At 43.2% G+C, this 14,824-nt stretch overlaps 1 protein-coding gene across 4 annotated transcripts in view; it reads left to right on the forward strand.

Annotated features, from left to right (window-relative positions):
- Positions 1-14,824, forward strand: part of MTOR (mechanistic target of rapamycin kinase) — a 101,135-nt gene that overhangs the window by 19,304 nt on the left and 67,007 nt on the right. For 3 of the 4 annotated variants that reach the window (XM_060758886.2, XM_060758887.2, XM_060758888.2), the window contains exons 15-25: positions 768-857; positions 968-1,060; positions 3,277-3,411; positions 4,268-4,397; positions 8,375-8,625; positions 9,966-10,007; positions 10,626-10,712; positions 11,636-11,803; positions 11,910-12,022; positions 13,958-14,120; positions 14,262-14,354. In XM_060758886.2, the coding sequence (XP_060614869.1) occupies positions 768-857; positions 968-1,060; positions 3,277-3,411; positions 4,268-4,397; positions 8,375-8,625; positions 9,966-10,007; positions 10,626-10,712; positions 11,636-11,803; positions 11,910-12,022; positions 13,958-14,120; positions 14,262-14,354 (1,365 nt within the window). The remainder of the gene's footprint in view (positions 1-767; positions 858-967; positions 1,061-3,276; positions 3,412-4,267; positions 4,398-8,374; positions 8,626-9,965; positions 10,008-10,625; positions 10,713-11,635; positions 11,804-11,909; positions 12,023-13,957; positions 14,121-14,261; positions 14,355-14,824) is intronic. The other variant, XM_060758891.2, reaches the window with a different exon arrangement.

A 14,824-nucleotide genomic window follows, 5' to 3' on the forward strand; every position in this document is an offset into this window, starting at 1 on the left:
ATGGAGTATTTCCTCATTCTTTTGCACACTGCTGGATATTTTTATGGTGTCATAACATTCAATGCCATAGATACACAACATGTATAGACATACACACAGAGGCTATTTAACTTTCCAGCTTCATGAGGGTATGCTTTTTTAATTCCGGCCACCGGGGGAGCTGTCGCTCCACCGTCCACTTGTGACACCGATGGAGTACTTCCTCATTCTTTTGCATGCTGCTGGAGAGTTTTATGGCGTCAAGTTTTATGACCAAGCCTTTGGGGCAGTGCAATGAGGCAAAATGGTGTGCTGAGATAGTTTTTAAGTACAGTAACTTTTAATGTGGCTATAAGTGATTTTAATGTTTGTATATATTTATGGTTTTATATCCCGGCATTGAATGTTTGCCATATATATGTTGTGCTCCGCCCTGAGTCCCCTGCAGGGTGAGAAGGGCGGAATATAAATGTTTTAAATAAATAAAATAAATAAGTTCGTTAAATTAGCATAGGCGGTACCTAAATTTCCTACTTAACGGATGCAACTGACTTTCGGGCTGCATAGGTCGACAGCAAGCTAGACAAATGGTCGGGGGCTTACTCCGACCCGGGCTGGCTTTGAACTCAGTAGTGATTTTAATGCAACTGACTCTCAACCAGCTGCGCCACAACCCAGTCCAGCATGAAAGTGGACATAAACAAGCTGCAAGACATCTCAATACTCAAGTGAACTCTCCATTAAGTCAGCGATCCAACTATTCTCTTGTTTTGTTTTCCATTCCTCAGGCGTTGATAGTGAAGCTGAAGGATCCTGATCCCGATCCTAACCCTGGAGTGATTAATAATGTCTTGGCTACTATTGGTGAGCTAGCGCAGGTAAGACGGGCTGTCCCTAGAGCAGAATGGCTGCACTTCTGCAATATTGGCATCCCTGTGTTTACATTCTGTCCTGACCTGTTTCCGCTCCGTGTTTCCTCCTTCCGTAGGTGAGCGGGCTGGAGATGAGGAAGTGGGTGGATGAGCTTTTCATCATCATCATGGACATGCTCCAGGACTCCTCTTTACTTGCTAAGAGACAGGTGAGTGCTGCTGGCTCACTGGAAAACATAAATAATGCATTTCTGTAAGAATTCGGCCATGTTGGGTAGCCTTGGGTCTGCTTCATTAGCCTCAGCAGGGTCACTGGCATTTTGAGAGAACCAGAGATTACTCATTTATTTATTTACAACTAGCCATCTCCTGCCACACGTTGCTATGGCCCAGTCTGTGTATATGTGCTTTGTGTGTATATGTGTGTGTGTATATATGTGTATATGTGTGTTTGCGTATATATTTATGTGGTTTTGCGCATGTGTTGTATAATATTTTGGGGTTTTTTTTTGGCTTTTTAAGTTTCTTCCACTGTGTTTGTCAGTGTTTTTATGAGTGATGGTCACTTGTTGGTCTGATAGGTGTATTGTGTCCAAATTTGGTGTCAATTTGTCCAGTAGTTTTTGAGTTATGTTAATCCCACAAACTAGCGTTACATTTTTATTTATATAGATACATATCATCTTTATAATATTGGAATGTAATACAACATAATACTACTACTAATAATAATACAATATTATAATTATATATTTTATATTACATGTAATGTTACTAATAATATTACAATATAATGGTATAGTACAATATGGTAATATATTATTTTTGGCTTTTTAAGTCTCTTCTGCTGTGTTTTTCACTGTGTTTATAAGTGACTAGCCGTCCCCTGCCACGCGTTGCTGTGGCCCAGTCTGGTGATTTGGAAAATAAAGTAATGTAATTTCTTTATGGTTGTGGGTAAACAGTATTTCTTGTTGTTTCTTTGTCAGTGTTGATTTGTAAAGTGTCTGGTTTGCCTATTCTGGAATATGCAACGTATCATTGTCCTTCTTTCGGGGTCCCTTTGAAATCTATGATATTATATGTGTGTGTGTGTGAATCATATATATCTATCTCTATCTATGGCTGGATGGCTGTTTGTCAGGAGGGCTTTGATTAGATTTTCTTGCCCTGGTGAAGAGAGTTGGACTGGATGGCCTTAAGTATTTTCTGTTGGTCACGGGGGTTCTATGTGGGAAATTTGCCCCGATTCTGTCATTCGTGGGGTTCAGCATGCTCTTTGATTGTAGGTGAACTGTGAATCCCAGTGACTACAACTCCCAAATGTCAAGGTCTATTTCCCCCAAACTCCATCTGTGTTCATATTTGGGCGTATTAAGTGCTTGTGCCAAGTTTGGTCCAGATCCATCATTGTTTGAGTCCACAGTGCTCTCTAGATGTAGGTGAACTACAACTCTAAAACTCAAGGTCAATGCCCACCAAACCCTTCTAGTGTTTTCTGTTGGTCATGGGAGTTCTGTGTGCCAAGTTTGGTTCAATTCCATCTTTGATGGAGTTCAGAATGCCCTTTGATTGTAGATGAACTATAAATCACAGCAACTACAACTCCCAAATGACAAAATCACTCCTTGTGTTGTGAGACGTTTTGTTGCCAAATTTGGTGTGATTTCATTCATTGGTTCTTTTGTTTTTAGGCTACTCATGACACACAGAGCATTTTTATATATATAGATTGTCACTTGTTGGCCTGAGAGGTGTCTTGTGTCCAAATTTGGTGTCTATTCAACCAGTGGTTTTTGAGTTATGTTAATCCCACAAACAAACATGACATTTTTATTTATAAGGATGTTTATGTTCTGCCCTTATCACGCTCAGGGGACTCAGGGTGGATTCCCATGCACATATACATGGCAAACGTTCAATGCTATAGATATACACAGCATATATAGACAGACACAGAGGCAATTTGACATTCTAGCGTTTTCGGCTTCATGAGGGTATGCTCGATTCTGGACAAGGGGTAGTGGCCACTTCATGGTCCACTAGTGACACCGAGTCCTTTGATGGAGTACTTCCTCATTCTTACGCATGCTGCTGGGAGGTTTTATGGTGTGGTAAATTAGTTAAATTAGCCTCCCCACATAAAGTAGTACCTACATTTCCTACTTGACAGATGCAACTGTCTTTCGGGCTGCATAGGTCAACAGCAAGCTAGACTATTAATGGTTGGGAGCTCACTCAGACCCAGGCTGGCTTCAAACTCATAACCTCTCACAGTGCCACAGCCCGGTCCTACGTGATCTGGGTTAAGAAGTTGGTTAAGAAGTTGGTACCAGTGATTATTTATTATTATTATTTTATTTTATTTTAAAGGAATCAAATTAGAGAATAATTTTCCTTCCTCTTAATGGTGTATCTATTCCAGGTCGCCCTCTGGACTCTTGGTCAGCTGGTGGCCAGCACTGGCTATGTCGTTGAGCCCTATCGGAAGTATCCAACCCTTTTGGAAGTGTTACTAAACTTTCTGAAGACGGAACAGAACCAAGGCACCCGGAGAGAGGTACGTTCCTGTGACATCGTCTTGAACTTAGATCACAAGCTTGACATAAGAAATGGCAAACCGGAAACAAAAATAACAGTAATAATAAAGTCAAATAATAAATGTAATAATAACAATAGTAGAGAAAAATAATAAATGTAATAATGATAATAAATACAATAAAATAATAAATATAATAACAATAATAATAAATAGAATAAAATAATGCATGTCATAATAATAATAGAGTAAAATAATGGAAATGTAATAATGGTAATAATAAAGTAAAATATTAAATGTAATAATAAGAATAGTAGAAAAAATAAATGTAATGATAAAGAGAGTAAAAGAAGAAATGTAACAATAACAGAGTAAAATAATAAATGTCATAATAATAATAGAGTAAAATAATAAATGTCATAATAGAATAAAATAATGGAACTGTAATAACAGTAATAATAAAGTAAAATAGTAAAGTAAAATAATAAATGTAATAACAATAAATAGAGTAAAATAAAAATGTAACCATAATAATAGACTAAAATAATAAATGTAATAATACAGTAAAATAATGGAACTGTAATAACAGTAATAATAAAGTAAAATAATAAATGTCATAATAATAGAGAAAAATAATAAACTTAATAACAAATAGAGTAAAATAAAAATGTAACAACAATAACTATAATAAATAGAGTAAAATAACAAATGTTAAAATAATAGAGAAAAATATTAAATGCATTAAAAATAATAATAGAGTAAAATAACATAAATGTAATAAAAATGCCTCTTCCTCTCCACTGTAATTTTGCTTGAGTAATGCATTCCTTGCAGCATGCTTCTTCAATTTGCAGTTGTTGTTCCCTCTTCCCTGCAGGCGATCCGTGTCCTTGGTCTTCTGGGGGCCCTTGATCCCTACAAGCATAAGGTGAACATTGGCATGATTGACCAGTCACGGGACGCCTCTGCCGTCAGTCTCTCCGAGTCTAAATCGAGCCAAGATTCTTGTAAGTAGACTGAGAATGAGAAGTACCTGAGTTTGAGTATGTTAGTAGGGGATATTTATTTATCGTGTCAGAAGCGAATTGAGGGTACAGTCATAATGTATTTAAAAACACAAGCAAAGTTAAAAACTTGGCATAATCTTAAATGTCCTTTGACCAGAAGCTGGCCACTTGGAGTGCCTCTAGTGTTGCTGTGAGAAGGTCCTCCATTGTGCATGTGGCAGGGCTCAGGTTGCATTATAGTAGGTGGTCTGTGGTTTGCTCTTCTCCGCACTCGCATGCCATGGACTCCACTTTCTAGCTCTATTACTTAAGGTTGGCTTGCATCTCATTGTACCAGAGCGCAGACTGTTCAGGGCCTTCCATGTCGCCCAGCCTTCTGTGTGCCCAGGAGGGAGTTTCTCATCTGGTCTCAGCCTGGTCCTGGGTTTTAGCCTGCCACTTTTGGACTCTCGCTTGCTGAAGTGTTCGTGCAAGTATCTTTGTAGATCTTAGGACGCTATTTCTTAATTTAAAGCATTGATTTTCTGGCTGTTATCTGAACAGTGGATGGGCCAGAGATGTCAATGCCTTGACCTTTCATTATTGGCTGCTACTTACCAGCAGATGTCAGGTGGTGCAATACCGGCTAGACAGTATAATTTCTCCAGTGGTGTAGGGCGTAGACATCCTGTGATAATGCCTCATGTCTCATTAATAGCCACATCCACTGTTTTAACGTGGTAAGACGTATTCCACACTAGACATGCATACTTAGCAGCAGAGAAACAAAGCACAAAGGCAGATGGCTTCACTGTGTCTGGTTGTGATCCCCAGGTTGTGCCAGTCAACTTTCATATATGATTTCCAGCACCCACTTTTTTCTCGATAGTAAAGCAGTACTTCTTACAAGTCAGAGCACGGTCCAGAGTGACTCCCAGGTATTTGGGTGTGCTGCAGTGCTCCAGTGGGATTCCTTCCCAGGTCATCCTCAGAGCTCGAGATGCTTATCTGTTCTGAAGGTGAAAAGCACACGCCTGTGTTTTAGGTGGATTAGGAATCAGCTTGTTTTCCTTGTAATAGGCAGTAAGAGCACCTAAAGCTTCAGAGAGCTTCTGTTCAACCATTTCAAAGCTCCCTGCTTGAGCAGTGATGGCACGATCGTCAGCATAGATTAAACTCTCTGTCCCTTCTGGCAGTGGCTGGTCATTTGTGTGATGGTGCAACCTGGTGTTCCCTGTAATAGGCAGTAAGAGCACCTAAAGCTTCAGAGAGCTACTGTTCAACCATTTCAAAGCTCCCTGCTTGAGTGGTGATGGCATAATCATCAGCATAGATGAAACTCTCTGTCCCTTCTGGCAGTTGCTGTTCATTTGTGTGATGGTGCAAGAATCTTTTCTCTGTAATAGGCAGTAAGAGCACCTAAAGCTTTGGAGAGCTTCTGTTCAACTATTTCAGAACTCCCTGCTTGAGTGGTGATGGCACGATCGTCAGCATAGATGAAACTCTGTCCCTTCTGGCCGTGGCTGCTCATTTGTGTAAAATGTTAAATATTGATGGTGCAAGCTAGTTTGATTGTGTCCTGAATGACAGAATAGGATTGATTTGGGGTCCCTTTCAACTCTACGATTCTGTGATTCTATATCCACATTTCTCCATAAACCTAATGCCTATGAGGCTGGGTGGCCATCTGTTGGGAGGGATTGGATTGTGTCTTCCTACCTGGCAGAATGGGGTTGAACTGGATAGCCCTTGGGGTCTCTTTTGCCTCTGTAATAGGCAGCAAGAGCACCTAAAGCTTCAGAGAACTTCTATTCAACCATATCAAAGCTCCCTGCTTGTGTGGTGATGGCACAATCATCAGCATAGATCAAACTCTCTGTCCCCTCTGGCAGTGGCTGGCCATTTGTGTGATGGTGCAACCTGGTGTTCCCTGTAATAGGCGGTAAGAGCACCTAAAGCTTCAGATAGCTTCTGTTCAACCATTTCAAAAATCCCTGCTTGAGCGGTGATGATGGCATGATCGTCAGCATAGATGAAACTCTCCATCTCTTCTGGCAGTGGCCAGAAGAGATGTTAAACATTGATGGAAGGGGTATATTCAAAAAAGATCTTAGGAGACCCAGTTGAGTGTGTTACTCAGATGTAAGCAATGTGTATATGGGGACAAAAATCAGTTCGTTCATTTAAAAACATTGATTTTTCATTTTCCAATTGGAAAGCAAAAGGTAGGCCTGGGAAATATGTTCAAATTCCAGCAAGCGGTTGAGTTTGAAACAATGAGGGAGTCTGTTCCTCCGCGAAAGAGGGAAAACGTCACAGTTTTTCTCATTTCCTGCCTCTCTTTTGCCTGTTTGCGTAGCAATTTCCTGATTAACGAAGCTTGGAGGTGCTAAACCAGCTCGCTGCCAGCCAGATGTGTGTCTCAATTTAACTTTGGGTCACGAAAATCCGTAAACTTTGGAATATAAGCTTCGCAATGAAGTTCCCATTCCTTTTAAGACAGAATGCAAGGGCAGGATTTGGGGGCTAGTGAAGGAAGAAGAGGTGGCCAAGAGAAGCAGGAGGGAATATATAAGCCTCTCTCTGTACAGCCGTGTCCGTGTAATTTATTATCTTCAGGACTTTCCTGCAGTCTAAAAGCCCACTCATGAACACGTTCGAATTAGGAAGTATTTACAAAGGGATCCTTTGTCAGCTTTGGGTGGGATTTTTAAACTTCCAGCAAAATGGGGAGTGTTTTGTGCTGTGCTGCTCGTGTTTTTTTCCATTCATTGCCCCAAAAAGTTGCCGCCTCTGAATGATGCAATTGAGAGCCAAGCACAATGAGCATAAATAAACATATTTTGTGTCTCCTGGTCCTTCTTTTTTGGCATTTTTTCTCTCTTTAATGCCTCAAAATTAAGTCTGAGGATGTGAAGGATGTCTATACTATGTCTAGAGCAGCGTTTCTGAACCTGGGGGTCGGGACCCCTGGGGGGGTCGCAAGGGGGTGTCAGAGGGGTCACCAAAGACCATCAGAAAGCACAATATTTTGTCCTCAGTCCCCTTTCTCCTCTTAGCTGGCTTGGCAAGGGGAGAGTAGCAACAGGATTTCCTCCTTCTCCTCCTGAGGTGGCAGGCAGATGTAGTAAGCAACAGCCAGGAGACAAGTGTTTTTAAAGTCTCTTCCTCAGTCCCCTTCCTCCTCTTAGCTGGCTTGGGAGGGGGAGAGTTGCAGCAGGATTTACTCTTTCTCCTCCTGAGGTGGCAGGCAGATGTAGTAAGCAACAGCCAGGAGACGTGTTTTTAAAGTCTCTTCCTCAGTCCCCTTCCTCCTTTTAGCTGGCTTGGGAGTGGGAGAATAGCAGCAGGAATTCATCCTTCTCCTCCTGAGGTGGCAGGCAAATGTAGTAAGCAACAGCCAGGAGACATAATATCAAAATGCACATAAAACATTAAATACAATATAAAACCACAATAGAAATAATAAGCAACAGCCAGGAGACAGGTGTTTTTAAAGTTTCTTCCTCAGTCCCCTTCCTCCTCTTAGCTGGCTTGGCAGGGGGAGAGTAGCCACAGGATTTCCTCCTTCTCCTCCTGAGGTGGCAGGCAGATGTAGTAAGCAACAGCCAGGAGACAGGTGTTTTTAAAGTCTCTTCCTCAGTCCCCTTCCTCCTCTTAGCTGGCTTGAGGATGGGGGAGAGTAGCACCAGGATTTTCTCCTTCTCCTCCCGAGGTGGCAGGCAGATATAGTATTGTTGCTGTGGGGAGTGGCTCCCAACCGATGACCCAGGAGACATGGTGGAAATCTGACTTCCTGGCGGCCCCTCTTCACTTGGTTTGATGGATCCAAAAGAGGCAGGCCCTTGCAAAGCAGGACTTGAAAGTGTGATGCAGTGATGCTTCTTCATACCTCAGCCATTCACATCCCAAGATTGGAGTTTGAAGTTGCCTGAGTTCATGCCTGGTATAGGCTGGACTCAGGCGATGGTGTGACTCTCCCTTCCTCCCCTTTCCAGCCGACTACAGCACCAGCGAGATGCTGGTCAATATGGGCAACCTCCCGCTGGACGAGTTCTACCCGGCGGTCTCCATGGTGGCCCTCATGCGCATCTTCCGGGACCAGTCCCTCTCCCACCACCACACCATGGTGGTCCAGGCCATCACCTTCATCTTCAAGTCTTTGGGGCTGAAGTGCGTCCAGTTCCTGCCGCAGGTCATGCCCACCTTCCTCAACGTCATCCGGGTTTGCGACAGCGCCATCCGAGAGGTGAGGTATCCTTCTCCCCTCTGTTGCCTTTCAAAACCAGCTGCATGCAATGAGTGTTGTTGTTTTTTTTAAAAAAAAGTAAATTGTTGCAATTATAGTTAAAAAATCAACAATGTTTGCAGTTCTAGTGCTGTCGTTGTGGTCAAAAAGCATGGAAAAGAGTCTTATCCAAGATTCCAGCGCATTTGACGTTGTGTCTATTGGAGAATAGACCAGCTATGGGCAAACCCATGCCCGTGGGCCAGATGTAGCCCCTTGGGCTCTTGCCTCCTCTCTCTCACCATCCTATCCTTCCTTCTCTCCTTCCTCCTCCCTTCCCTTTTTCTCCTTCACTTCCATCCTTCTGTCCTTCCTTCCTTCCCTTTTTCCCTTCCTCCTTTCCCTTCCACCCTTTCCTCCTTCCTTCACCCTCTCCCTCTTCCTTCTTTCCTTGCTTCTTTCTTCCCTTTAGTCATTCTTTCCTTCTCACTTTCCTCCCTTCCTACCCTCCCTCTTTCTCCCTCCCTCTTTCTCCCTCCCTCCATTCCCTTCCTTCCTTCCACTCATCCTTCCCTTCCACCTTTTTGTCCTTCCTTCTTTCTCCTTTCCCTTCCTCCTTCCCCTCCTTCCATCCTACTTCCTTCCCTTCCTTTCTTCCACCCTTCCCCTTCACACTTTCATCCTTCTTCCTTCCCTTTTCTCTTCCCTTCCTTCCCTCTTTTCTCTCTCTCTCCCTCTTTCTCCTTCCATTCTTCCCTTCCACCCTTTCGTCCTTCCTTCCTCTCTCTTCCCTTCCTCCTTCCCTTCCTTCTCTCTTTCCTCCCCTCTCTCCATATTTCTTCTTCCCTTTTTCTTTCCTTCTTTCCGTCTTCCTTCCCTCCTTCCCCCTCCCTCCTTCTCCTTCCATTCTTCCCTTCCTGCTTTCCTCCCTCTCTCCATTTTTCTCTTTCCTTTATCCTTCCCTATCTTCCTTTCATCCTTCTCTTCCTCCCTTTCTTCCTCTCTTCTCTTTTTCTTTCCTCCCCTCCTCCCTCCTTCCCTTCCTTCCTTCCTTTTTGTCTTTCCCTCCTTCCCTCTCTCCCTTCCATCCTTCCTCCCAGCCCTTCTAGCAGGGAGTGCTAGCATATGGCCCCCAAGTTTGCCCATGCCTGGAATAGACTATTTGTTGGGAGCATCGGATTCCTCCATGTTCCTCACTGGACTTGGATATGCTTTTGGATGTGAGCTGCTGTTATGTAGAGCTTGCAGTGGCCAGTGTTTATTCTCTCACAAAACTAAACCAGTGGGTTTAAAGGTCTGGTGCCTTGATCTGTCACGAGAAAGCTACACACCATTCGCCTCCTCTCTTTAACACATTCCAGGTCAAAGAAGATGGTGACAGTGTGCTGGGGAGAAGAGCCGAGGTGGGTACCTGTGGCACTTGGGCAGAAGCACTTGGTGTGGTGTCTAGGAAACATCTCATGGTCCCTCCCGTCAAAGCCAGTGTCAAATCCGTGAATGATCAGATCTGTCTAAGAGAAAACCACAGATGTATGGGGACATTTGTACTGTCAAAGGAATCTATGACCATATAGATTAGGCATTAAGAGCACCTAAAGCGTCAAAGAGCTTCTGGTTAACTATTTCAAAGCTCCCTGCTTGAGTGTTGATGGCCTGATCGTCAGCATAGATGAAACTCTCTGTCCCTTCTGGCAGTGGCTGGACATTTGTGTAAATGTTAAACAGTGATGGAGCAAGCACGCTCCCCTGAGGTAGGCCGTTCTTCTGTTTCCGCCATCTGCTTCTCTGGAACTCAACAAAAAAGCTCCTGTTTGGTAGCAGATTTCCTATGAAGTGGGTGTGGTGGTAGTCCTTTGTGACATTAAACATTTTGCAACATGTGAAAAAATTGAGAAAAAATGCATCTCTCGGTTTCCAGCTCTCATTGAACAATGTCTATTCTTGGAAAGAGTTTTTATCCATGCATTGTCTGAAACGTTGACCATGCTTTCATCACCACTGTCTTCTACTCTTTGCTTCAGTTCTTGTTCCAGCAGCTGGGAATGTTGGTGTCCTTCGTAAGAAGCCATATCCGGCCCTACATGGATGAGATTGTCATCCTGATGAGGGTAAGTATGATTAGCTCTGTGCATTTACTGAAATATCCAAGCAGATACCTCTTTTGAGAAAGTACGGTGTCAACAAAGATATCAGGAGACTCCATGATTCTCCTGTGAGAGAATGCCTCACAGTGTGAGGTGGGCCTCAGTCTGTTAGAGAAAGCCTCACAGTGTGAGGTAGGTCTATGTCTGTGAGAGAAGGCTTCACAGTGTGAAGTAGTCTGTGAGAGAAGGCCTCACAAGTGTGAGGTAAGCCTTAGTCAGTGAGAGAAGGCCTCACAGTGTGAGGTAGGCTGTAGTCTGTGAGAGAAGGCCTCACAGTGTGAGGTGGGCCTGATTCTGTGAGAGAAGGCATCACAGTGTGAAGTAGTCCTTAAGTCTGTGAGAAAAGGCCTCACAGTGTGAGGTAAGCCTTAGTCGGTGAGAGAAAGCCTCACAGTGTGAGGTAGGATGTAGTCTGTGAGAGAAGGCCTCACAGTGTGAGGTAGGCCTCAGTCTGTGAGAGAAGGCCTCACAGTGTGAGATAAGCTTTAGTCTGTGAGAGACCTCACAGTGAGAGATAATCCTTAGTTTGTGAGAGAAGGCCTCACAGTGTGAGGTAGGCCTCATTCTGTGAGAGAAGGCCTCACAGTGTGAGATAGGCCACAGTCTGTGAGAGAAGCCTCTGTGTGAGGTAAGCCTCAGTATGAGAAGCTCCAGTCTGAAGGTTGAACTTTATTTGAGCAGGAGTCATTTCCTATTCCAAAAACGGCCTCTCTTGGGCCAAAATTGATCCAAATGGGTCCAGAAAGTGTTGGAAGTGTCTCACCGCACTGAGATGGTTGGAAGAGCTGTGCGCATCTTCTTCCGCTCATGGAATGAACGTGAGATAGAAAGGCAACCAAGAAACTGATCTCTTAGTTTCACGTTTTCTTTTCTCACCCTCTCTCCAGGAATTCTGGGTCGTCAACAGTTCAATCCAATGCACCATCATCCTCCTCATTGAGCAGATCGTGGTGGCCTTAGGCGGCGAGTTCAAGCTCTACCTGCCCCAGCTCATCCCCCACATGCTGCGGGTCTTCATGCACGACAACAGCAACGGCCGAAACGTCTCCGTCAAGGTGAGTCCTGGGTTCCCATGTGTATTTTGTACCATCTTCCACTCATGTCGAACACTCTTTGCACAAGTGGGCTTTGTTGTTCATGATTTCTTTCTCAACTTGGTAGCTCTTGAGTGCCATCCAGCTGTTTGGAGCCAATCTGGACGACTACCTGCACTTGTTGCTGCCTCCCATCGTCAAGCTCTTTGATGCTCCCGATGCCCCTCTACAGGCCCGCAGGTAAACACTCATCTCTTCTCTTTCATCTCAATGCTTATTATAATAGTGTGCTTTGATTTAGGTATTTAATTGTACGTAATTTATTTATGTTCAAATGTTTTGGCTTTGTTATATTTATTTTTTATATGCCACCTTTGCTATATTTATTTGTTGTATTTATTTGTTATACCCCGCCTTGAGCCATTTGGAGAGCGGGTAACAAATAAAATGTATTATTGACATTATTATTATCACTATTATTATACCACCTACAATTTCCATTCAGCATTCCTTGGTGTCACAATAGATCAGTGTTTCTCAACCTTCCTGATGCCTTGACCCCATAATACAGATCCTTATGTTGTGCTGACCCCCAGCCATAACATTAACTTCATTTGGTCCCATTGTTTATTTTACTGGATTGGTTTATTTATTTTATTGTGATGTTATTTTGTTGTTTATATTTTATGTTGCTGTAATGTATCGCTGGGCTTGGCCTCATGTAATCCGCTCCTAGTCCCCTTTGGGGAGATAGTGGTGGGGTATAAATAAAGTTTATATAAAGTTTATTATTATTATTATTATTATTACTATTACTACTACTACTACTACTAGCTGTCCCCTGCCATGCGTTGCTGTGGCCCAGTCTGTGTATATGTTTTGTGTGTGTATATATGTATTTATGTGTGTGTATATATTTGTGTATGTGTATATACGTGTGCTTGCATAGATAGATAGATAGATAGATAGATAGATAGATAGATAGATGATAGATAGACTAGCTGTCCCCTGCCACGCATTGCTGTGGCCCAGTTTGTTGATCTGGTGAAGGGAGTTGGACTGGATGGCTCTTTGTCAGGAGGGCTTTGATTATGTTTTCTTGCCCTAGTGAAGCGAGTTGGATTGGATGGCTTCCTTGTGACTACAACTCTCAAATCTCAAGGTCTATTTTCCCCAAACTCCATCTGTGTTCATATTTGGGTGTATTGAGTGCTTGTGCCAAGTTTGGTCCAGATCTATCATTGTTTGAGTCCACAGTGCTCTCTGGATGTGGTGCACTACAACTCCCAAACTCAAGGTCAATGCCCACCAAACCCTTCCAGTATTTTCTGTTGGTCATGGGAGTTCTGTGTGCCAAGTTTGGTTCAATTCCATCGTTGGTGAAGTTCAGAATGCTCTTTGATTCTAGGTGAACTATAAATCCCAGCAACTACAACTCCCAAATGACAAAATCATACATTTTTGTGATGGTCACTCCTTATGTTGTGAGACGTATTGTTGCCAAATGTGGTGTGATTTCGTTCATTGCTTTTTTTTTGTTTTTAAGGTACTCATTATGCACAGAGCATTTATATATATATTTGGCACAGATATCCGATACACCCAAATTTGAATACTGGTGGAGTTCAAGGGAATTGGTTTTGTCATTTGGGAGTTCTAGTTGCTGGGATTTATAGTTCACCTATAATCAAAGAGCATTCTGAACTCCACCAATGATGGAATTGAACCAAACTTGGCACACAGAACTCCCATGACCAACAGAAAATACTGGAAGGGTTTGGTGGGCATTAACCTTGAATTTGGGAGTTGTAGTTCATCTACATTCATAGAGCTCTGGGGATTCAAACAATGATGGATCTGGACCAAACTTGGTACGAATACTCAATATGCTCAACAATTCTTTATTTATTAATTATTTGCGACATTTATATCCCGCCCTTCTCATCTCCATTTCTAAGCTGAAGAGCCGGCGTTGTCCATAGACACCTCCAAGGTCATGTGGCCAGCATGACTGCATGGAGTGCCATTATAGCCGGTAGTGTTGCCCAAACAATTATGGTTTTTTTCAAAGGGGTTCCCAGACTAAACTACCTGATGCGCACAACATGTGCATGTTTACATCAAATTCTCATTATCTCTCAATAACCACAATATTTGCTCCTCCCCTGAATTCAGAACTGCCTTAGAAACTGTGGATCGCCTGACGGAGTCTCTGGATTTCACCGATTACGCCTCCCGCATCATCCATCCTCTGGTTCGGACTCTGGATCAGAGCCCTGAACTCCGGCTGACTGCCATGGACACGCTCTCCTCTCTGGTCTTCCAGCTTGGGAAGAAGGTAAATAATATCGTGTCAGCTTTTCCAGTTGTTTCTCTTCAATCTTGCTGTCACCTGGGATTGCAATATCGACAATCGACTATTATTATTATTATTATTATTATTATTATTATTATTGCTTCCTTTCTCCCATACAAACAGTATCAGATTTTCATACCGATGGTGAACAAAGTCCTGGTGCGCCACCGGATCAACCACCAGCGCTACGACGTCCTCATCTGCCGGATTGTGAAGGTGAGCAAACTGAGGGAAATTGATGCAGAAGACCAAGGGGTGGGTGTGAAGCTCTATAAAGTCTTACCATGCGAGTGGGCTTACTAACGAAAGACCCTCCTCATAAATGTACAGCAGTCAACTTATTAGTAGGAGAGTGACCCAGTACAAGTAGCCCAAAGTAAAGTATACTTCCTTTGCTTCAGTGCTGGGCTTCTTTCTCATGCAGATAAACAGCTTTACTCTCACAGATCCTCTTCTCACACTGAACATACACAGCAGCTTTATACGCACAGCAGCCTTCACACTGAAGCTTCAGACATGATGGCCTTCAACCTATGGCTTCTCTCACCAAAGCTTCTCACACCAAACCCACTCATACGAGGCCTACCTCACACTGAAGCCTTCTCACACTGAGGGCTCTCTCAGACTCAGGCCTTTTCCCCACTGAGGTAGAGTAACACTGAGGACTTCTCATACTGAGCTCTACT

This window comes from Anolis sagrei, chromosome 13 (assembly GCF_037176765.1).
Source record: "Anolis sagrei isolate rAnoSag1 chromosome 13, rAnoSag1.mat, whole genome shotgun sequence".
In the NCBI taxonomy this organism is placed as follows: Eukaryota; Metazoa; Chordata; class Lepidosauria; order Squamata; family Dactyloidae; genus Anolis; species Anolis sagrei.